At 48.3% G+C, this 24,196-nt stretch overlaps 2 protein-coding genes across 3 annotated transcripts in view; one reads left to right on the forward strand and one right to left on the reverse strand.

Moving 5' to 3' along the window:
- The window catches only part of LOC149362694 (uncharacterized), a 59,446-nt gene that overhangs the window by 24,432 nt on the left and 10,818 nt on the right, over positions 1–24,196 (reverse strand). The gene's annotated exons all lie outside the window — the stretch shown is intronic.
- Positions 20,370–22,664, forward strand: LOC149362695 (neprilysin-1-like). The gene has a single exon (XM_089567487.1). It carries the CDS (start codon positions 20,394–20,396, stop codon positions 22,662–22,664), a length of 2,271 nt encoding a protein of 756 aa, XP_089423613.1. The 5' UTR covers positions 20,370–20,393.

Here is a 24,196-nt window from a genome sequence, read left to right on the forward strand (position 1 = left end):
TCTTGGCCACTCCCCCGTAGTGGGTATGTGCCATTCTACTTGAGGCCAGCCAGCCAAGAGTGCCAGGTAAACACGATGGGTGATCGCGTGCTTTGTAAATAATCTGTATATGAGCCCCTTTCTGTACATACATAACATCGTGTACTAAATACCAAGTTGAAAAAAATGCGGTGATAACATAATGCTCTCATGCCGTGGCCTGCGCCGTCGCAGATTCGAAACCCAGGCGCGGTGCAGTCGTGGCCTTATCTATTTTATTTCTGCACGTATAGCTGGCTTCAGACACTCAAACTGACAACAGGTTTTTTTTTCGAGATTGGAAGCCGTAGTGCTAGTGGTTAAAAATGGTATTCCTCTTCCTCAAGCTTTTACGCAAACTTTGAAAATGACAGCCAGCCAGCAGTGTACCGATGTTTTAAGGCGAGTTAAATGTTTGCGAGCGTCTGCAAGCTGCAAGCGCTGCACGTGTCTGAGACTGTCTTTGTCGTGTTCGCATGGGGTGCGCGCTTACCCGCGGTCACGTGACCCCCCCCCCCCCCCCCCCCCAGCTTCGTGCAGCCTTTGCCGTCATCGCGTGGGATGCGCGGTCGTAAGAAAGCGCCAGCCACTTCGAAATGTCTCTGAGACGCTGCACATAGCCGGGAACTGAGGGGGCGCACACATGTGGATGCTGATATAAAGGGGGAAAGTGCTTGTGACGCTGGCGGGAAAGATCTGCAAGTCTGTGCCCACACATTCCATGGACAAAACTTGACAATGTTTACGCCATTGCGTACACTTGATTGATAGCGTAACATGAGACACGAAGTTCGCTCTGTCGAAACCACGGAGAATGGGCGTCTTCGTATGAGTGATAAGTAGTTATAACGAACAGTTGGTGGACACCTCGACCGTACCGTCAAGGAATTATAGAAGTGGGGGAAGGGGCAGAGGTATAAAAATCTGAGAGTGTTAACGCTAGGCCTCACTGTACTTCGCGATTTAAGCAAAAAGCATAACGTAAATTTTGTATTCGAAGATTCCAGCGAGTAAGTCGCCTTGAGGGATCGTTCAGGCTCACCAGTTGAGCAGCGAATAGCAGGAATGCGAACGGAACTTCGTGAGCAGAAAATTAGCAGCTTGGTATTCCTTTCTTTGCCGGAACAATGGGCTTTGGATTGCAAAAAGGTGCGACTTACGAGGATATCACAAAGTCAATGATATTCCACAATTTCATTACCAAGGCGGCCATTGCTTCTGTCTATAAGCAGCCCCGAACCGTTCTCTTCGGCGAATTGTCTAACCATGGGTGTACTTAGAAGGCGAAATCGAAGTCCCACACATGCCGTTCGCTATGCCTGGCAACAAAGCGAACGTTCGTCGTACTTTGAATGGCGAGTTAAAGTTCTGGTTTCCTAACATAAATCTTGAACAAAGCGGCTATAGGAAGCGCGGGAATTCAGAAAACGGTGTTGACGATGACTATCTTTTCCTTGCCCGGAGAGACGAAGGATACTAATTGAATGCCGCCTTAAATTTTCGCAGACGGTTGGAATCTCGTGCCGTGGGCATCGCAATACCTCACCAACAGACGTTGCGTTCACATATAACTTCCTTCTCTCCTCACAAGCTTTATTTTCTTTTCTTTGTGCGGCAAAAAAGCACCACGTTGCGTCTTCCCGTTGGGGCTTAGATAGCGGCCTTTTCTCCGGTCAAAAAACTGACATGATATCGCTTTCTCCACAGCTACGAAATCGCCATCCATGCTAACTACCAGACAGTGCTAATTTATTTAAACAGCTCATTACTATATTCCACAGATATATAGTTGTGTTAGGCCAGTGCCCCAGTTGAGCGTTATCGTTGGTGTCATCGTCTCGTCTGCATGCGCCTTTCCTCAGCGTAAGAATACTCGAAGCAAAAAAATAAAATAGCTGCCAGTTCGGGTGCACAGCCGAGCCCTGGTTCCCACTCTCCGGAAAAAGCGAACCTGGGCAACCGAATTCGAACCGGAAAGGCTAACCTGGAACGTGATAAAAGGCACGCTTCCTCTCAGCCACGAATCAGCCTGCAAGATTTGCAGAAATGCGTTGCAGCCGCCGCTTGGTGGTAGGATCGCAGTGCTGTGTTTTGCGGCGCTGTCACTCTGAGATATATCTGCCGTACGCCGCATTGCTATTCCGTGCCAGCATGAGGTAAGGAACCTTTACAAAGGTCACTTTTGGGCTGCGCTGATATAGATGCTTGTTCTCCGCGCGCTTCTGTGGCTGCGACAAACTTGGAGATAACACGATAAACAAATGCCTCTGAACACAGCAATCCATCTACGTTCGTGTCGCGTGAGAGAGCAGAGTGTCAGAAAAAGATCAACAACAAGCCATGAAAAAAAAGAAAAAAAATTCATTTGAAAGTTGGCGTCGGGACCGTCTCTATGTCAGGGCTCTTTGTCCTGTAGTTTTGAGTACTGATGTGTCTGTAATACTTACTTTATGTACTTCACTAAAATTAACTGGTTTGAGAAAGGTGGCGCTAAGTCTGGCAAATAATTTTTTTTAATCTGAAAGGTTTGATGCAAGATGCAATGAGAAGGGTAGCTCACGGAAAAAATTAAAAGGTTGGGAGAGCAGGGGAACGGGGTTGGCTATGCGTAAAGTCATGCATTTTGTGGTGCCTGTGTCGTGTGCCTATGAGATTCCTTTTTGTGCTTCCCATAGTAGTGGTCTTTGTTCCCTTATGAATGATTTGTGTCGGAGTACGACTGCGAGGTTTGCTACAATAAAACTAAGTGGGCCGCTTTTCATCGAAAGCTACTTCGGATTCCATTCACGGGGTATGCGTGGTGCCCAGTGAATACTAGCACTGCATAGCGAGATAGCTGTTTCATTTCCAAGCACACCAATTTTTTCAGGGCCCTAAAAATTTTCGCACTGTTTTCCCTCCTGCTCACTGACAACTAAGAAAGCCAATCTGAAACATGCTATTGTAGTGGTGTGATAGTTGCATGAAATCGCCCGCGATTATCGACATATCAACTTATGCAAAAGCTATACTGCAAAATACTGCTTGAACGAATATGACGAACTAACTTTTTATATAAACGACCATCTACGAGACCCTCTGGCGAGAGAGAGAGAGAAAAACTTTATCATGGCAAGTGTGTTTAGACCCCCCTTGGGTCCCTGGACCACCGCACGGTCCCACTCTACGTCGTAACGTTCATGCGGTGTTTGTCCATGACGTCGGCACCCCGAAGCACCGCAGCAAGCTGCGATGGCGGGTCCGGAGACGAGAGCACGACCTCCCAGTCCTCCCAACTTGATAACGCGGGCTGTCCCTGCTGGGGAGGATCAGCAGGGCAGCCGAAAAGGATGTGGGAGAGTGTGGCGTGAGGGTCGCCGCACAGGGTGCATGCAGGGAGGTGCCACAGTAGAGAGATAGCAGCTGAGGGGATGAGAGAGAGCGGGTCTGGAGGCGTCTCCAGAGGATCTGTTGGCGAGACTTCATTACATCCAATGCATATCGGTTTCAGTTGAATGAATTTCAACGCACTGGAATTTTCACTTCAACGACAGTGAAGTTCGCGGTGCTGTGCATCGTTTGCCGCATCCGGTTCGCGTTAGTGGAATGCCCATTACGTTTTTTCTTGGACCCTCCGCACAACCGCACAGAACGGGGTGAGCTCAACCCAGCGAGATACGGGGGCCGCCGGATAGCGGAGGATTACGGGAAAGGTTAAATTCCTGACGGGGACAGATTCATTAGGTCGCATCCTGTGTGCACGTGCTTGCGGCGAGGCGGACCCGCGTCACAGTGCGTGGCTTTGGTCTCATGTCTGCAGCGGCGTGCGTTGACAGCTTGAAGCGTGGTCAACAGGATATTGCCACGCTAGCTGCAAGCATGGGGAGCGACGATGCTTAACAGATGGGTTGAAGTGGCTTTCCTGGAGCTTGGGTCAACCGAACGTTGGGAAAGTGAGTGTTCGCGAAGCTCGCAGCAGGAAAGCACAATTATCCGAAATCGTGATGGTAGAAAGTATACATATGTGAACGGTGTCGCGATGAGCTACCTTCTTTCCCCAATCATTGATTGGTTGTGTTGTCCTTTCCAAATTGTTGATTGGTGGTGTTTTCCTTTCCCCAATAAGTTTTTGATTGGATGTTTGTACAGTACCTGATTGGTTATTCTCCCCACCGAGGGCGGGGACATAGGGTTTAAAACCAGCTGTTTCGGCAGGACCGAGGGCTGGTTTCGTCACATCGAGTCAGTCAAGTGTAAATATGTTTTCTCCTTGCTTGTATCTTCCTTTGTGCTTTTAATTGTTATAAAAAGTTAAGCTCTCCAGAAGTGTCCTTTCGCAATGTGATTGAGCAATTCGAATCTGCAAGACGTCAAGCATCCTTCAGCAATCATTATCATCAACCCCATTTTTTTCTACGAGATCAAGAGGGAATCTCAACTGGCACAGTCGACAGGATTTGCTACGTCTTTCTGCTCGAGGTATCTGACGGAGGGGCGGAAGATCAAGTCGGTGGACAAGCTGCAGAGCGGTACGTCCTAAAGGAGGAACGCGAGTCAGCGTCATAGAGTGACGTTGGAAGCTTCGGAGACTGCTGGTAAATGTCAACGGGACGTAGGAGGCTCAAGTCAGCCAGGAGCTGAAGGAGCCAGGCGACCGACGTGTCGTGGAGGTGCCAAGTCCGTGAGCTGTGGAAGGAACCAGGCGTCCACGTTGAGGTTCGAGACAACAACCAGGCGACCAGCTAGTCAAACGAGGCAGGTCAACAAGGTGCTGAATGAACCGGGCTGTCGCATCGACAAACTCGACAAGGCGACATCATCAGGGAGGTTCAAGTCAGCGAGCTGCTGTGAGAGCCAGGGCTCAACTCATCCGCATCGAGGAGCCCGCTGTAGTCACTGAGGGCGACGAGATCCCCGTGGCAGAGGAAAGCAATTGAGGTAGGATACCTTTCTGCTTTCTCCGAATTCACCATGTCGGTGTAGTGTTTTCGTGCTATAAATGATAGCACGGAAAAGGGAGATGGATGCCGTACGGTATAATCGGGAGGGCATGATGCGACGTTTGGAGACTGAGCAGAAGGCAGAGCAGCGGCTTGAAATTGACAATTTGAAACTCGCAATTGAGCGAGAAAAGATAAAGCTTGCTCAGATGCAACCGAAATTAAAGCAGGGACCGAAAGTTGCTAGTGAGATCCAATTTGCTTCAGTCCAATGTTTTGATTGCATGAAATTTGGGCTATTAATGACTGACTGTCCGAAATCGAAGCAAGAACAGCATGTTCCCGTATTGAGGATGACCTGTGTGCCAATGGCTATAGGTGTGAAAGCTGAAGCGGTTAGGCAGCAGGACCCAACCGTGTGTGCCGTGCCAGAAGAGATGGCTAAAGGCATAGGGGCGTTAATCATGCCTCTGAAGTACTGCCTGTCAGAGCAGACCCAAGAGGCACATGAGTGTATTGCTCGTGAACAAGAGTTCAGCATTGTGCCAAAGCAGGTTGGCGCTAACTCCGGGGCAGTAGTAACGCTCGACGAAGAGGTGGTTCCAGAGCCTAAAGAAAGGAACCGCATAGCGTATCAGAGCGTAGATTCTGATTGTGCGGCGCGTGCGGGTAGGTCAGAGAACAAACCCCACAAAATTGCTAGGAAGCCGTCGTCTAAGGGCAAAAGTGGTGGTAAGTCAACAAAAAGGCCACGACGCGGAAAAACAGCAGAGTTATCTTGTCTTAAGACAAATGCAGTCAGCTCTCGAAAAGAGAGAGTAAAAGTAAAAAAGAATTCTGGCTGCACATACACAGAACCGCGTGATTCTTCGAAAATGTGTCGGACGATCCCCCGAAAAAGACGACGTCGAAAGCCCCCACGGCAAGTTTGTGGCGCCAGGCTACAGGCAAGAACACGGGAAACTCGTTTGCGTCTGCACTGTCAGCAGACGGGTATAAAGGGGGCAGTGCAGCCAGCTCAAAATGTGAAGGGGGGACGGGCAATCGTCTTGCTCGCAGTCCATTGTTGTGTAGTACGATTCGGCACTGCACGCCCTTCCGAGGCTTTCACAGTGTTGTTGTGGCGCACAGGAAAGCTCGAACCCGGGCTCCATTTGGTAGCGTGTTGAGTCGTCGGTTTGAGGAAAGTCTGAAGCTTCGAAGGTTGGGGATACGAAAACAAGCAGGTTTAATGGCAAGAAACTAAGACACTTATTTACATAATGAAGAAAAAGAGCAAATAAACAAAAATTAAGAGTTCATGACGTCGAGCGACTGGATGAGCCTTTTACCCAGGGCCCAGGGCGTTCGTTCTCCCTTAGGGCGCTGGTTAAATAGCCTCAGGCTCCACCCCTTCACCAGGTGGCATTTCAACACGACGCACAGGTCGGCAAAACAAAACACATCAAACGAAGACACCTGTTGCAGAGTCCACGCGTGGGAACTGGTGGGGAGGAGACGTAAGTCTGCAGCTCTTTCGCACTGCGGTGCAACAATACTGTTAGCAGCACGTGTCCATCGAACACAGCTGTGGCATGATGGCGCCGCGGCCGCAGCTGCGCTGGCTTCCTCTGATTCGCTCCGGGTGTTCTCAGACGAGGTGCATCCTTTCTTCCCCTGTCGTCAGTTCATCGGCGGTCGCTTCTAGAAAGGGAGGTCGTTTACGCCGAGCCGAGTGTGGAAAGCGCTTCATCGGCCACTTCCCAGAAAGTCATGCTTTTCGGTGGGGTCATCGTGGGGTGAAACGACCTTTCGAAATTTCCGCTGTTGAATCCGCTACCGTTATCATCGCGGGTCTCAAGTTGGGTCGTAACAGTGTCTGGACGGAGCACAGAAAATGGAGACAGGGGTGAGGGAGTGACTAACGCGAGGGGTGACTGCATTCGTCATGCTTCCGCAGCTGAAGGGAAGGTAAGACGAACGCGAACCCGAAGGGCGCGGATGAAATGTTAATCCCTGAGCACAAAACAGAGGGAACTTGTGCTTATCATTTTCTTTTTTTGTGAGAAATTGAAAGAGAAGCTTTTGCAGTCGTGTGGACACTGGTAAAACCAGATACGTAGCTATTCGGGGTGAAAGTGAGGGTCGCAACAGACCACAACCCACTCACCTATTTCATCCGCTCAGCGTGCACTAGTGCGCGGTCGATGCGCTGGTCACTTGCTTTGCAAAAGTATGACTTGGAGGTTGTTCACATCAAGGGTTCCCTAAACAAATGTGCCGATGCACTCTCTCGCCTAGAATGCGAGGAAGAGCTGTAATTGCCAGGCATGAACAATCGTTTTGTTGTTCTTCTAGCGACCGCAGCACAGACTAACCGATAGTGGCTGTATATACTTGTTTGGAGGTGATACTCTGATTTGTAAACCCTGCCACAGCCATTTCGGGGTGCGGGAGGTTGGGAGCCAACTGGCCAATTTTGGGGCACAGATCTGACATGGTGGATTCTGGAATGTGCAGATTGGTTTCCGGCCTTTTGTGTGCGGGTTGATATAACCGCTGTGTGAGCGCATTTGTGCTTGTTGGTGGACTGACTGGACAGCCGGCGTACATGTGCGTGCGTGTGTATGTACTTTTGTTGTCGGACACCGTGGCTGAACTTTAATGTCCCACTGACAACAAGTGTCCCTGTGACATTCTTGGTTGGGAGGAGTGAAGTTCGCGATGCTGTACATCGTTTGCCGCATCCGGTTCGCGTTAGTGGAATGCCCATTAAGTTTATTCTTGGACCCTCCGCACAACCGCACAGAAGGGGGTGAGCTCAACCCAGCGAGATGCGGGGGGCACCGGATAGCGGAGGGTTACGGTAAAGGTCAAACTCCCGACGGGGACAGATTCATTACGTCGCATCCTGTGTGCACGTGCTTGCGGCGAGGCGGACCCGCGTCACAGTGCGTAGCTTTGGTCCCATGTCTGCGGCGGCGTGCGTTGACAGCTTGAAGCGTGGTCATCAGGATATTGCCACGCTAGCTGCAAGCATGGGGAGCGACGATGCTTAACAGATGGGTTGAAGTGGCTTTCCTGGAGCTTGGGTCAACCGGACGTTGGGAAAGTGAGTGTTCGCGAAGCTCGCAGCAGGAAAGCACAGTTATCCGAAATCGTGATGGTAGAAAGTGTACATATCCCAGGCAGCACAAACCGTTGGCCCAATATTAGGAGTCTGTTGGCTATGTGTGGCCCTATACAGGGCCAATGTTGCCTTCATTGTCCCCATATTGGCACTGCCACAATGTGCCATTTCCAACATTGGCCCTACTTGTCCGATGTTTTCCCCATATTGGCAATGCCGCTTAGTTACACCTCCAACGATGGCCCTACTTGTCCGATGTTTTCCCCATATTGGCAATGCCACTTAGTTACACCTCCAACAATGGCCCTAAATGTCCGCTGTCGTCCCCATATTGGCAGTGCCGCCTCATTATACCCGCAACGATGGCCCTACTTGTCCGCTGTTTTCCCTGTATTGGCAGTGCCGCTCCACGACACACCAAAGGATGTCCCTGTGATTATCTGTGGTTATTTCTCTCAGTCCGTTTTTTTCAATATTCGGACTTGTTTATTTATTTATTTTTTATGACCAACAACAGCGCTAGCGGCGAACTCTGACGCGAAATTACAATAAAAAGCGCGATGTAATTGATCGCGCGAAAGTGAGCAGAGGTCAGATTCATTCACGAAGGTATACGAATTTTGAAAAGCGGCGTCTTTTGTAATTATGGTATGCAAAGAAAAAAAGAAAGAGAGAAAGAGGTGCCACAATCAAGAAAATGAAATTTCGATTCGAGGAATAGTATAATAACGCACTAATTAACGTACTGCCCCGCATATCTCTCGCATACCTCGCATATACCACAGCCCCCGATTATAGGTTGCCGGTTCAAATTCGTGTCTCAAGATATAGGCTCAACTTAACAAATAAGTCTATGCTGCCCGAAACGCTGAATCGTATGACACAATCCGGAACACAATGCCTCACCCACAGGATGCTCACCCTAGAAAAAAACAAATAAATCGCTTTTTCCACTAGGTCACAAATTATTGCGTGGCGCATTTGGAGAGAAGAAACGATCTGAGTGAAACGGGATTTTGGTTTTATCGCAAAGAAACAGTTGACGTGAACAACTTGCTGCGCATTTACTGCGTGAAGAAGCAGCAGACGGGAAAGAAAATGTAGATGTATATATGTTAAATTAAAAAATATAATAAGCGAACAAACGGCTCTGCTTCCTGAAGCCGCGAAGCTAAGGTGGCTAGGTTTTTTTAACGTCGCAAATTGTTTTGTTATTCTGCTGTGGTTTTTGGGTATTCTATAACGACGGCTCTAGCATACGTTTTTGCTTTAAAATATCACGTTTATCAAATTAAAGATCGCAACTTTTTCCCGGTCGCATTTCCACTAGTTTTTTTCCTTTTTCTTTGCGCGTATCCTTAATACCAATGAGCCATAACAGGTGCATTGCTGAGTAGCGCGCCGCGTCATTTCGAGCTAGCGCAGACACGCACGGGTGGGCCGCATGACTATGGCTTAGACCGACCGGCCTACACTGGTGTGTATAAAATGTAGGGTATTCGTCGCTCTAGAAGCGAATCATTGGATTATATTGATGAATGGTGTTGCTTGGACGTATGTCATCCTACTTTGTCCGCAACAAGTATCATGTATTTTCATAGTAACACATTTATCTCAGCTTCAACCAAAGAGGCACACGACCTCAGAGATTACGCTAATGTTTGGAGCCGTTTTGACGAAATTCATGGCCAAGCTCCACGTTTCCACTTCCAACATCTCCGCATTGTCGTTTCCTTGCCGCTTTTCACGTGCTCAACTGCCTATGGCGCATCCTCCGGACATTCCGGAATTCTTTCACTCATTTCACCCACCCCCCCCTCTCCACCCCCTTTTTGAAGTCCCATACAGCCGCCTTTTGCCGGGCCGAGCCTCTTTGTTGGAAGAGCGCTGGCCCTCACCATGCTAGGAGTTATTTTTTTCTTTGTCATTTTAGGTACATTGACCTTCTCTAACCTGTTTTCCCCTCGCGCCCAACAAAGCGCAACGCCGCTCATCCACCCTCCCTAGATTTTCTTCTACCCCTTTTCCAGCTGCCGTTTCTCTTGCTGCAGCAAATTTTCCGAAAAATATAAGAAACCTGTCCCATCGTCGTCTCCTCCTTTCCCGAACACTCGCCCAACGAGTATCGCCTGTAGCTAGCAAGGCGGCGAAAAGCCACACAACGAGTGTGCCGACGAAGCATGCGCGCTCAAGCTGACGCCGTTCGTTGTCGAGAATCCGCACCCGATACGATTTGACAATTATGACGGAATTCAGTAGCCTGGCCTGCAAGATTCTATTTGTGAGTACCACCATACTTTTATATTGAAATGTGTTCGGAAATGAGTGTGGTTCTTGGCGTAATTGCCGCTTTGAATCAGCGCCGACCTTTTTTTCTCCGGCAGGAAAAGAGAAAGCGACAAAGCACTGGCGCCAAGTTCTGAATGCCAACTTTCACAGCGAAATGTCTAGCGCAAAGGCATGCACAGAATGGTGAGAACTTTATTTTTCAGCTTTAATAAACTGGATTTACCGAACGTTGACTATCTCTTCAATCACCGTGGCGGAGTGTTGTGTGGCCCGACTCATGTTGCGTTCATTACGACATTGGTCGTCTATCGTTTGTGCAAGATGAGTACCAGAAGCGCTTATTCTTCCACTGCAGCAGTTTTCTGGCCGCGTGTAATATTCCCGTGCTGGGTGTCTTTGTCTTGGCCAGTTGCAGGCGTACGAGAAAAAGCGGAATTCCTAGTCCCAGCGAACTTTATCCATGTTGTCTCGGAATCAATCACCCATGGACTATCGGAAGAGTGATTTCGTGTGGTTTTCAAGTAAGATTTCCGTCTGCCCCGTTACATGCATGCCAAGCGGCATCGATAATCTGCTTACTTTAAAAAAGTGTATTCGGTCTCCTGCGTTCAGCGCATTTCGCAAAACTGTGCAAGCCGTCTTTGCACGGAATATTATATTTCATAGCGGACAAAAAATTGCTCACAGCTGTTCAATGGGGAGGAGCTGCTACCACCTGTGCCATACTTTGCTGGAACAAAAAGGCGAACAACCAGCTCGCAATAGACATATAATTTTGATAGGAAATATAAAAATAGATTGATTTGTATTAAACACTATATTTATCTCTTTTTGTGACTTTTAATATGTATTTGAGGGTGTGACACGGCAAATTGGGATTAGAAATTAGCAATACGGTGGGAAAAAATTGTTGAATTCAATTCAACATTTTGATATTAGTGTGGGGATTTATATCAAGAGTCATTTAGAAATTATACTTTCAACATATGTTGCGAGTACCTTCTCGCACACTGCGCGCCACTAAGATCAATGTGTTATTTTATTTCTTGTCTTTTTTTCTGCGATGGTTGTACTTACACTCATGATCACATCATGCACCTCTTTGCAGCTGCGATGTACAGCCAGGTCATCGTGCAAGAGCTTGGCGAGGAATTTGTTTCAAGGCACTGCAAAAGTTCTCTTACAAGAGGAGTGCAACGATTAGTGCCGGTATGACTCATCGATTCAGCGGCTCCGGCCCAGTGCATTTCACGATGTACTGGCACCGTAGATGCAATAAATTTCGTTCTTTGAATCCGTTCTTTCTTTTTTGTATGTCTGCTGACTGCTTATATGTAAAATGTTACACATACAAGCTCCGGCTGGTGGAAAACAAGCAGTATATGTCTGCATTGTTGCTGGCCAGCAAGAAGTGTGGTACAAAACTAGGTGGGACCCCCGATCGCATACAATTTCCCACTGGCCTTGCAACTTATATGCCACCTATAAAAGTTAGATCAAGGGTGGAAAAGTGGGCACAAGTCGGAGCGAACCTGGGGCTATTATTGATACTGGCGAAATGTGGGCATACTATTGGCGCGAATTTCGGGTCATTATTGACAGATCGACTGAATGTGGGCATACTATTGGCGTGAATGTCGGGCCATTATTCATAGATTGGCTGAATATGGGCATAGTATTGGCACGAATGTCGGGCCATAATTAATAGATTGGCTGAACATGGGCATAGTCTTGGCACGAACGTTGGCCATTTGTGGATAGACTGGCTGAATGTTGGGTCAATGCTGGTAGCTAGACTGGCTGAGTATAGGCACAATCTTGGCATGAATGAAGGGCCATTGTTGGAAAAAGTCTCGGATTGCTCAAATGCCAGTGTAGGACCAATATTCATGCCAATTTCCGCCACTCTTTTGCCACTGTTGGACCAATCAATTTGTGCTGCTTGGGATGTGTACGGTTTCGCGATGAGTTACCTTCTTTCCCCAATTATTGATTGGTTGTGTTGTCCTTTCCAAATTGTTGATTGGTGGTGTTTTCCTTTCCCCAATAAGTTAAAGTGGAGAGTTCGACGAAAACTCGTCTGGTCGGGGACAAACATCTTGACGATGAAGAAGGAACGCCGACCAAAGAAAAAACAAAAACAGACGTTTCGGCTCCCGTATGGGAGCCTTGTTCACATTGAAATGAAGCAAGCAGCTCAGTGGCATTACATATGCTTGAAAAGAGGGCGCAGGGAGCGTGCGTAGATTGGGTTAAGATTTCCATCGTTGCGGTTGAGGGTGTGACTAGTAGTTTGGATGATTAATGATTCCAAGTGCAGGCGAGGGCGTAGCTTCTTTTCCGTTAAAAGCACGTCTGCCCGACCCCAGTCGATGTCATGGCCCGTAGATACTGCGTGCTCGGCGATAGCATTGGAATCCACTTTTTTGTTACGTACATCGTTACTATGTTCTTTCAGCCGCCTCTCGAAGTTTCCGGTTTCGCCAATGTATGCGTAGTCAAAGTCAGAACAAGGAACCTTATACACTACGCCAGGATATTTTTCTTCAGGAAGGGGGTCTTTGACGTTTACCAACGCATGGCGCAGTTTTCTTGTCGGAAAGTGGGCGATATGGACACCAAAGGTGCGTATAATGCGCGCTAAAGCCTCGCTTAGTCCGGGAGCATAGGGCACGGCAGCACGTTTCAAGGGTGACAGAGGAGTATCGCCTGCTGGGCGACATAACTGTTTTTCCACAGATTGCACAAATGAGGTCGGGTAGTTGTTGCTTGAAAGTTCTTGTCGTACAGTTTGAAAATCAATGGTCTGGTCTTCAAGGGAGCTGCAGATGCGTTGCGATCGTTTGAACAAGGACGTAGTGACTGATTTCTTCTGTGTAGCAGGGTGAACCGAATTAAAGTTGAGGTACCTTCCGGTGTGTGTCGGTTTTCTATAAACGCTGAAACTGAGCTTATTGCTTTCCCGCTTTATCAATACATCCAGAAAGGGCAACGCACCATTCGCTTCTTCTTCGGTAGTGAAGTCTATTGCTTGTTCTATAGAATTCAAATAGTGCGCGAAGGCGGCTAAGTCAGAATTACGAATCAGCCAAAAGCAGTCGTCAACATATCTCAGGAAAATTCTAGGAGGTGATGCAAACGTTTCAAAGGCACGGCGCTCGACGGATTCCATACAGAGGTTAGCGACGGTCACTGATATAGAGGCACCCATTGGTGTGCCCTGAAGTTGACGGTAAAAGCGTCCTTGGAAGACGAAATAAGTATTATCCAGGCAGAACTGCAGGAGTCTACGGAGATCCAAAACTTCAATGGGGATTCGTTTAGGTAGAGACTTGTCAGCGTCGAGAGCAGCAGAGCAGCAGAGCAAACGTGTACGGCCAGGTCGACGGGAACGCATGTGAAAAGCGACTTGACGTCAAACGAGACCATGAGCTCGTCATTGTCCGGTGCTATGTCGCTTACCTTCTTGATGAAATCAGTCGAGTTGCGAACGTGCGTTGAGCCAAGGCCGACAAGAGGTTGAACTTTCGAGGTTGGGCCCCGTGTTGAGAAGGACCCAACCTCAAAAGTTCAGCGCGACTTGCAGAAACTTCTTTCAGACGTCATTCGTTTCGACCTAAAAGCCACTCTACTTCACTCTGCTCTGCACCAACGGCTCAGCCCCTGCTCTCTACGGTCTACCGAGGGTGCACAAACCTAGTATGCCCATGCGCCCCATCGTAGACTACAGACGGTCCCCTCTTCACAGTCTATCCAGCTACCTATATCGCATCCTCTCCCCTCTTGTCGGCCTTGGCTTAACGCACGTTCGCAACTCGACTGATTTCATCAAGAAGGTAAGCGACATAGCATCGGACGATGACGAGCTCATGGTCTCGTTTGAGGTCAAGTCGCTTTTCACATGCATTCCCGTCGACCTGGCCGTACAAGTTTGCTCTGCTGCTCTCGAAGCTTACAAGTCTCTACCTAAACGAACCCCCATTGAAGTTTTGGATCTCCATAGACTCCTGCAGTTCTGCCTGGATAATACTTATTTCGTCTTCCAAGGACGCTTTTACAGTCAACTTCAGGGCACACCATTGGGTGCCTCTATAGCAGTGACCGTCGCTAACCTCTGTATGGAATCCGTCGAGCGCCGTGCCCTTGAAACGTTTGCATCACCTCCTAGAATTGTCCTGAGATATGTTGACGACTGCTTTTGGCTGATTCGTAATTCTGACTTAGCCGCCTTCTCGCACCATTTGAATTCTATAGAACAAGCAATAGACTTCACTACCGAAGAAGAAGCGAATGGTGCGTTGCCCTTTCTGGATGTATTGATAAAGCGGGAAAGCAATAAGCTCAGTTTCAGCGTTTATAGAAAACCGACCCACACCGGAAGATACCTCAACTTTAATTCGGTTCACCCTGCTACACAGAAGAAATCAGTCGCTATGTCCTTGTTCAAACGATCGCAACGCATCTGCAGCTCCCATGAAGACCAGACCATTGATTTTCAAACTGTACGACAAGAACTTCCAAGCAACAACTACCCGACCTCATTTGTGCAATCTGTGGAAAAACAGTTATGTCACCCAGCAGGCGATACTCCTCTGTCACCCTCGAAACGTGCTGCCGTGCCCTATGCTCCCGGACTAAGCTAGGCTTTAGCGCGCATCATGCGCACCTTTGGTGTCCATATCGGCCACGTTCCGACAAGAAAACTCCGCCATGCGTTGGTAAACGTCAAAGACCCCCTTCCCAAAGAAAAATATCCTGTCGTAGCGTATAAGGTTCCTTGTTCCGACTGTTACTATGCATACATTGGCGAAACCGGGAACTTGGAGAGGCGGCAAAAAGAACATAGTAACGATGTACGTAACAAAAAAGTGAATTCCAATGCTATCGCCGAGCACGCAGTATCTACAGGCCATGACATCGACTGGGGTCGGGCACACGTGCTTTCAACGGAAAAGAAGCTACGCCCTCGCCTGCACTTGGAATCATTAATAATCCAAACTACTAGTCACACCGCAACGATGGAAATCTTAACCCAATCTACGCACGCTCCCTGCGCCCTCTTTTCGAGCATATGTAATGCCACTGAGCTGCTTGCTTCATTTCAATGTGAACAAGGCTCCCGTACGGGAGCCGAAACGTCTGTTTTTGTTTTTTGTTTTTTCTTTGGTCGGCGTTCCTTATTTATCGTCCCCAATAAGTTATTGGGTGGATGCTTGTACAGTACCTGAGTGGTTATTCTCCCCACCGAGGGCGGGGACATAGGGTTTAAAACCAGCTGTTTCGGCAGGACCGAGCGCTGGTTTCGTCACATCGAGTCAGTCAAGTGTAAATATGTTTTCTCCTTGCTTGTATCTTCCTTTGTGCTTTTAATTGTTATAAAAAGTTAAGCTCTCCAGAAGTGTCCTTTTGCAATGTGATTGAGCAATTCGAATCTGCAAGACGTCAAGCATCCTTCAGAAATCATTATTATCAACCCAATTTCCCTCGACGGGATGAAGAGGGAATCTCATCTAAGGCCCTTTTCCAAAGTGTCAGCGTACTTCTCTCGGGTCTGAATGCGTCATTACGGCAGACGCAGTACTTTTCATAGCTAGGACTCCGATCCCTGCAATATTGAAGCGTGGCAGCATGCAAAACTACTCAGCGCATATCTGTCTTTTGCAAACTTTAAAAGCTTCATCCCTCCCTCAATTTGGCGAGGCTACCCCGCTGGTTTTTAGGCGATCGCATTAACTAGCACGCTTGGCTCATTCCTTGTTTCAGTATGAGATGCGACATCTCCGAAGATGGCGCATACATGAGAGGAAATCTGTCAAATAGACGTCGCCGTATGGCTGCCTTCCTTTCTTCTTGTCCGTCGTCTGCTTGACTGGCTTTCTCTTAAGACTGTTCAGTACACAGGGCAAGAGCCTGTTTTCAAAGAAAATTCAATGAAAATTTCAGCATGAGGGGTATTAATGTGTGCACTGAAGTTCGAAGCCTTTGTTGCTGAACATCTGAAGAGGCATCTGCAGCAAAAAAAAAGTCCATATAGCGTAGACGAAATCTCACCGTGTGCAAAGCTGACAGTGGAGGAGATAAATATTCAGCTGAAAGTTAGTTATTTTTTATCACAAAACGCAAGTACACTATACCTGAATGCATTACACTAAACATGGCTTCAGTAACCACTTTAATGCTTGAAAACCGCTTCGCTTCATAAAAAAAAATTGATTGCGTGCTCATTTCAATTCAATAAGCTTTCACTTAAGCGAACAGTTCCTTTAGATATCTTGGAGTTAGTACGCGTGATGTTTCGCCGCATGTAGCAAATCGTTGGACAGAGCTCTTTCCGTCACTGCAGAGCTGACGTTGCATATTTAGGAAGCTCAGCTTTAACAGAGACCGGTGACTCGCACTCAAAGGGAGGACACAAAAGCGTTCGCCTGTGTTACATGTCTGTAAAAGTTGTTTCGAAAAAGGTTTCTTGATAACCGCAAAATATAGCGAGACATTACCCTCGGAAGCCATGGCATATCGCACTTCACAGCTTGCACAGCTGTTTGCAGTCTGACAAAATGATGAAAGCCTCCCGTAGCCGTTCGTCTCTTGCGAGGTGATTGCCTCTGCTCCCCAGATGCTCGCATGATGTGTACGGGTACACGTAGAACGCGCGAAGCTAGGGTTGACATTACACTGTAACTTTTGCTTTTTCATTTGCCAGACAGTTTTGAACTCCATTTCGAGACGGAAGGTGATCCCTCGTGAGTACGCGCATCCATTTGTGCGAACAAAAAACAAAACAAAAAAACGATGTGTTTTTGTTGCTGTCGCTATGCGTGCAGAAAGTAGCCGAGATATACCGGTTGCAGTGACATAGCTGTTTTTTTTTCCCTTCATATCAGTAGACGAATTTCACGAAGAGCACTGCACATGCGCGGGCTTTTGAGAAGCAGCCAAGCCGCCATCTGATTTGTCGTTCGTCGCGGCGCCGTCAGCGCGACGGCGTGCTTTACTTGGCGCCTTAGGTCCGCTCGCCTTACCGTCACGGCATCTATCAGTTTAGCCAACGGAGCTAGAGGTGCGATTCTCTTTTATTGCGAAGCTATACTACTTTCACTTTCAGCTCCTCGCGTGGCGAGGCCGCTGTAGCTACCATTGACCTTGAGCGGCGCGCCTAGCGGTGTGACGTCACAACTGCAAGAGCAGGGCTCCAATTTGTGCCGTCGCGAGGCGAGGCCGCGCGTGGTGGCTGCTGCCTAACTCCTGCGCCCGCCGCGCGCGGCGCGGATTGGATTGCATTAGACTGGATAGAATTAGATAAGATTAGATTAGATTAGATTGGATTGCATTGGATTGGATTGGATTGGATTGTATAACCGATGCATCACCATAAGTCTAACCACAAGCACCACCACCAGCTACACTACCAGCTGAACCATGACGTAGCTACGGATATTGCTTTCGCAATTACCGGGCTTAACCAAGCTAAGGCACAGCCATTTTTTTCCCTACACTAGATGAGTATGCACTGTAGCAAGATGCGTATGCAAATAGCAGATTCCTGCACAGAACGGTTTTCACAATTCTGTGATTTAGGGGCTGCCAGCGCGTACACCTATTAGCAATTTCTTATCGGCTAATAGCGAGGCTTTGCAAAGAGCAGCACAATGCAACATTTCCTGAAACGTAGGCGCTGTGTCGGAAAAACGTATGCCGCGCAACGAATAAGTGGGCGACCCTTTCTCGCTGAGAAATTTTGGTGCGGGAATAGGGTGACAACGAAGACTTACAGACAAAATAAGTACTCGATGCTGGCCGGAAACGTCTTCTAATCGCTGACGCATGGAAGAGCAGCTGCCTACATACAGCTTTGCTGCAAAATGTACGTAATGCCAACAATTCGACGTCCACCCGAGAATGTAAACTGTCAGCAAGTGTATGAAACACTGATCTTGGAGCACTTGTCTCGACTATATGCTAAAATTATACTGAAAAGGGACAGCGTTGACTCCTGTAGGAATCAACCACTTTATTGTATTAGCTCGAGAATGGCCCATCTACGCGGACCGTATTACAGAATCACCAGCAGCAGGGGCCGAATTCACAGCAGTGACCGAATTACAGAATGTTGTGTTGTTGTGGAGGGTTTAATGGCACATAAGCGGCTAAGGCTATCATGCGCCAAACTCAACGTACAAAAAATTGTTTTATATAGGATGTTATACAAAAGTGTAAATCAACGTTAGTGTAGTGGGCCTAAAAAGTTATTTCGTACGACCTAGTAAAGATAGAATACAAAAAATTAGAAATGGCTTATGGTAAAAGCTTTAAAGAAGGTCAGGCAACCTCAGCGGCCATTCTTGGCTGGGCAAGGATGTTGAGCCTCCCAATCAACCAAATAAAAACTTCATTCATCTTCTCAGGAATGAGAAGGTAGCTTCAGTGCATCCGAAAATAAAGCGAGGCCGTAGCTAAAAATTTAGAGTTTGTCGAGCAAACCTGCTCCGCTTAAAAAGCCAAACATACAAGACATGTCAACAACTGCATCTTCTCCGAACAATAACATCGGGTGGAAAGGAATGTAGCCATTATAAAACTGTGTAAAATAATTTTTTCTTGGTGTTTCGACTTTCGTGCATGACAGAAAAATGTGACTTACTGTTAATTCTTCACACTTTTTGCAACGAGGTTTTTCTTGTTTTGTAGATATAAAGTTATGAGAAAGGTGTATATGCCCTATACGAAGCCGACACAGAATAACTTCCTCGAAACGTTCTTGGTGTGTGCAAGACTTCCATTCATCTAAAGACCGCCTCAAAACAGTCTCAAAAGCGCCAATTTATATTTAAGTCTGCTTTAATTCTGCTTTTATATTAAAGCGTTTCGTAATCGGGCACCTGTTCGCACTAGGTGTTTCTCTTTCACCACCACTTTACGGGAGGGACTGCAATCCGACACAGTCAACTCATACTGTCTTGGTCTGTGAGTCACTGTAAGCGTAATCTCATAGTCTACCGTGTCCGTATAGTTGCAAAAGATTTTACGCAATGTCTCTATGCCGACAGTAGCCCCAGACTCAAAATATTTGATTGCCTACTGCCGACTTCAACATTCATGGACGCTCACAACCTAAAGAGGATGCCGTTCTCTACTCTCTGAAACTTTCAGAAACATCCCTGCTAAGCAGCCAATGCAACGTTCACCACTCGGTCACATGTGTTAGCATTTTTTTCTGTACAATGAGCCGGCTCATCAATTCAGCATAGATCCACACATAATCTTCTAATAGGTTCTGGTTACACTGCCTGGTTCAAGGATAGGTAAATGCGAAAGTAGGATAGAAGTCTAGTCACAAACGTGGCCGCAGTTGTCGAGGTGCACTTCGTGTGAGGAGAAATACTTACTTTAATGGAACAATGAGTGTTATGAGTGAGGAAACTACTCTGAACGGAAATCAGATCGGCCATTTCAACCTCATCAAGCTCACTAGAGACTTGAATGGTGTCGAGTTTTTCATATTTTAATTTCAGTGCCCACAAGGCCCTGAAGTTCAGAGTAAAAAACAAAAGCCGAACAGCCAGTTGGACATAAAATGTAACGCCATTCAAAAGAAGTGCCAGAGTAACAGGCTGCCAGTCGCTCTGAAAAGCAGAGGCCTATTTTAATTTATTTTTTGTCAAGGACTACACCGTAGAAAAAGATGGACATATCCCGATCTCATATCTCGTGCTGCGCGCTCTCGAAGAAGAAGAACGTCTTACGGGCCGGAAGCAAGCATCATGAAACAGTCCGCAGGAAAAAGCATCGCTTCTCCTCGCTCTGGTGCCTCGTCTGCTCCGGCGGCGATCGCAGCAGGCGCACAGCGTTGGGGAGCCTTCGGAGAAGCACCAGGCACCTGGAATGCCCGCTCACCTCCAGCTCCCACGGGTCCGAGGACCCGTCCGCCGTACGTCCCTTCATGGACCCGTAGGGTGCAGGGCGGTGCCACCAGACAAGAGACGCTGTCCCCTGGGGAGCTGGCTGCTAGGCCGGGCCACCTGCGAATTCTGTTGTCTCCGTCCGGGGCCGGTGGTCAGATGCCCTTGTCGCCTCCTGCTGCCGACGCAACGTTGTTTTCTCCACCAGCCGTTAAACAGCCTCAGCAATACTCTACTGCTACGATCACCGCATGGGAAGGCGAGGGTGCACAAGAGCGACGCCTTTTCCTGGGTATCTTTCCTGACGACGACGAGGGCAACTTAGAGTACTGCGCTTACATGGCAGCGTACACTGCTGGTGTCATCATACTGCTGCTCATAGTCGAATCTGCCGCAAGCGCCTACTTCCGTTACTGTGACGTCCCGGTCGACTGCTTCAACCTGGATAAGGAGCTTGAGCGCAGCAGGTATGTGGAAGTCGACCCATGCCAAGACATGTTCGCGCACGTTTGCGGCCGCTGGACGAGCATGTATCCTGACCAGCCAGACCAGTTCGAAGTCCTCAACAACAGGCTGCGTATGTCATTGCTCGAGAACGTCGACGAAGCTTCGATCCCCTCAGGCAGCAGCGCGGTTGACAAGGCGGGTGCCGCATTTTATGCTTGCATGAGAGTTGGAGAAGACGGGGTCGACCGCACCAGCACGATTCGCGACGTACTGGACCGCCATGGATTACGCTTTCCCGCCCAGGAGGGTCGTTCAACACGCGATGTGTTCCGAATTCTTATTGCGCTGACCCTGCAAGACCTCCTAGGCGTGTTTTTCCAGCTGAAGCTCTCGCCTGACGTGAAAGCAAACGACCGGTTCGCTTTCGAGTTGAAATACTCTGAGACAATGTACAGGTATGTTACCAACGAAGATGTCATGGCGGCTTGCATTCGCGCATATGACCCGGCGTTAGAAGAAGTCACCGACCTGGCAAAGGCACTTCAGCAAGTGGAAAATGACGTTAGAACTATGACAGACATACTCTCGCCTAGAGAACAGGAACCGGAGTTCTCTAAGCTTCGAGATATCGAGAAAATTTACTCCGAATACGCCGACCTTGATCCTGTAGTTAAGGCGCAGTGGTGGGTTGACGACATTAACCAAAACCTCCCCATGGATTCGACCGTTAGTCTGGACACAGAAATTCTCCTGAAGGAGAAGTATGTGATCCTCCTGACGGAAGATGCGTTGAGAGCGTACAATACCAGAAGCGTGCAGCTCCTAAGCTTCATCGCTTGGAAAGTCATCAAGTACCTCTCATACGCTGCGTCCAGCAGGATGTTCTTCTGCCACTTTCCCTTAGGCGGCGCGCACTGGATGTATACCTTTGTCAACGCCGTCGGTCGATGCACGGGGTACGTGAGGGTTGTTATGCCCTATGCTCTCCTTCAGCTGCAGCTCAAAAACATCCTCGACGACGAAACAATAAACTATGCAAACACTGTCGCCGAGCGCATCAGGCTGCAGATGGAAATATCGTATAACTTCTCTTGGCTTGACGCGGTGTCTGCAAAAGGCATCGTGGAGCGGCTTCGATCCATCCATGAGATCATTGGCACCGCTTCAAAGTTTCGAAGTGAGCTCACCCTAGACTCCTACTATCGGCACATACCCGAATCCAGCCGGGAGCTGAAGTTCGCCGACTGGCTGGTCGTTTCCCACCGCTCAGTGGCGGCCCACAAGAAGCGTTTTCTGCAGCCGTTAGCGGCCGACGCGGCTTCCATCAGCAAGGATGACTGGGAGATCACGGGAATATCCGTGGGCGCCTACTACGTACTCGTGTACCACATCATCTACATACCCGGTAGCATACTGATGCCACCATTTATCGACCCGGACGGTCCAAACACGTACAACTACGGAGCTATCGGCAAGGTCATCGGTCACGAGATCTCCCACGCGTTTGATACCAAGTACCTGGACATAAATCCCCGCGGCGAGAAGCACGTCTTCTACACGCGTCAGTTCGCTAAAATGTTGGAGAGGCAGCGAGACTGCCTCATCCTGCAGGCGAACAAGATGACCAGAAGTGCCATAGCCGGGAACAACTCCATCAGCGAGGCTTTTGCCGACAACGCGGGAGTCGAGGCGGCGTACCTTGCGTACGCCGCCCTGCAGAAGTCTGATCGCCAGACGGGAGCGGGCCCCTACACCGCCGACCAGGCATTCTTTGCTGGAGGCTGTTACATGTTCTGTCAGGCCAAAGAAGATTATTCGGAGTTCAGCATTTACCTACCTCACAACCTACGCTGCAACCAGCCCTGCATCAACACGCAGGAATTCGCCGAAGCCTTCGGCTGCAAGAAGGGATCGCCCATGTTCCCGCGCCGCCGGTGCGACATCCACGATATGGGGCGGATTAAGGTCCCGGCCACTCGCTAATGAATGACTGGCTTTCGCCTGGTGTGCGCTACACTCATTGACTTGCCATTGTGTGTGAACCCAGTGTCTTTTTTTTTATTTCAATACTGTTTTTTCATGGTTCTCTGACCAGTGGAAACACTCTTGAACAGATACTTTGAACAGATAGCCGCCTGTTGCCTCTACAATATTTTGCGACTACCATCGGCATCGTCCTCCATTTGACTCAGGAGTTATAGATCACTGCCCGTGATGGAGGAAATGAATTTATACTTCTAAGGCACCATTTTCCCCTGAGGCATCTGTGTGCGCCAACAGCTCCATGGTGATTTTTCACGAGTTGCATAGAACTGAGGTGGGAGAGTCGATTGCAAGAAGGAAAAACAACGTGCTAAGTGTTGAAAACTGCAGAAAAATTGGACGTGATTGGAGCACAGCTCATATCATTAGAATGATCCTATGTCTAGCTTCGCCGCAGCTGAAAAATTTAATCACCAATGGCCAAGCAGCAATTGTCTTTACATTGCGCGCGACAACCATTCATCATCGTCATGCTTACAGGTGCTTGCAGTTTTATTCGATTCCTTGAAACCATGTATTCTTAAGATCATGATTAAGACTGCCTTACGAGTTTCATTCTCAGGAATAATTTGTTTCTCAGACTGCCTTATTAGTTCAGTAAGAATTCATGATGTTCTCAGCCTGAAGCCATTTGTGCGCCTGGCCTCCCACGCTAACGTGCAGTTTGTGGGGAGTTTATGTGCACCTTCCTAAAGGCCTCAGGAACCTCCTACGCGAATTATAGCCGTCTGTGGCGGCACTTCTGTCCAGCTCATAATGCTTGATGCATTACAAAATAATGTCCTCCCTTACTTCAGCATTAATTTCAAAACCATAACGAAAGCCTGACCGAATAAAATTCGGCAACTGATGTCAGCCCTCATGATTTGTTGTGTGTCAACTGTCTCAAAGCGCAGTGCGTCACATCGTGGCCTTAGAAGGCACTCATGCATACACTAGATATTCGGCAGAAAACATGAAGGTCAAGAATGGGTAAATGTGCCTTGGCGGTGAGTGCGAAGCGATAAGTGTGTCCTAATGAATCGCGTGCTTGATAAGTGTGCAACAGGCGCCCTGAGAGCGCTTTCAATGAGCAAATATGTTCACTACGTCTTCAGGAGCCATGAACTGTGGCTCTTGAAACCTGTCGTCGCAGAATTGTCGAGATAAGGCAGGCCACCTAGGCCAGCGACGACTGGTAGTTGTCGCTTACTTTAGAACCCCTCCAAAACATTTTTAGTGGACAACTTTTTATATCCTTGAATGGTCATTGCTGTTTCTTCGTGCCAGGGTCCGATTTCAGATATTTGCGTCGCTGATTCTTGGAACGAGGGACAAGTGTAGTAAGCAGGAACAAAATCTCAAGAATGACTGACGGAATGAATGAATGACAACCTTTATTGCGCAATGCAGATCTTGGTGAACCAGGTGTGTAGAGCCCCTATTCCAGGCCCCTGCGGCTGCTGCGACGATCCATGCTCGATCGATTAGTG

This window comes from Amblyomma mixtum, chromosome 2 (genome assembly GCF_055824585.1).
Source record: "Amblyomma mixtum isolate Tamu chromosome 2, ASM5582458v1, whole genome shotgun sequence".
Classification (NCBI taxonomy): domain Eukaryota; kingdom Metazoa; phylum Arthropoda; class Arachnida; order Ixodida; family Ixodidae; genus Amblyomma; species Amblyomma mixtum.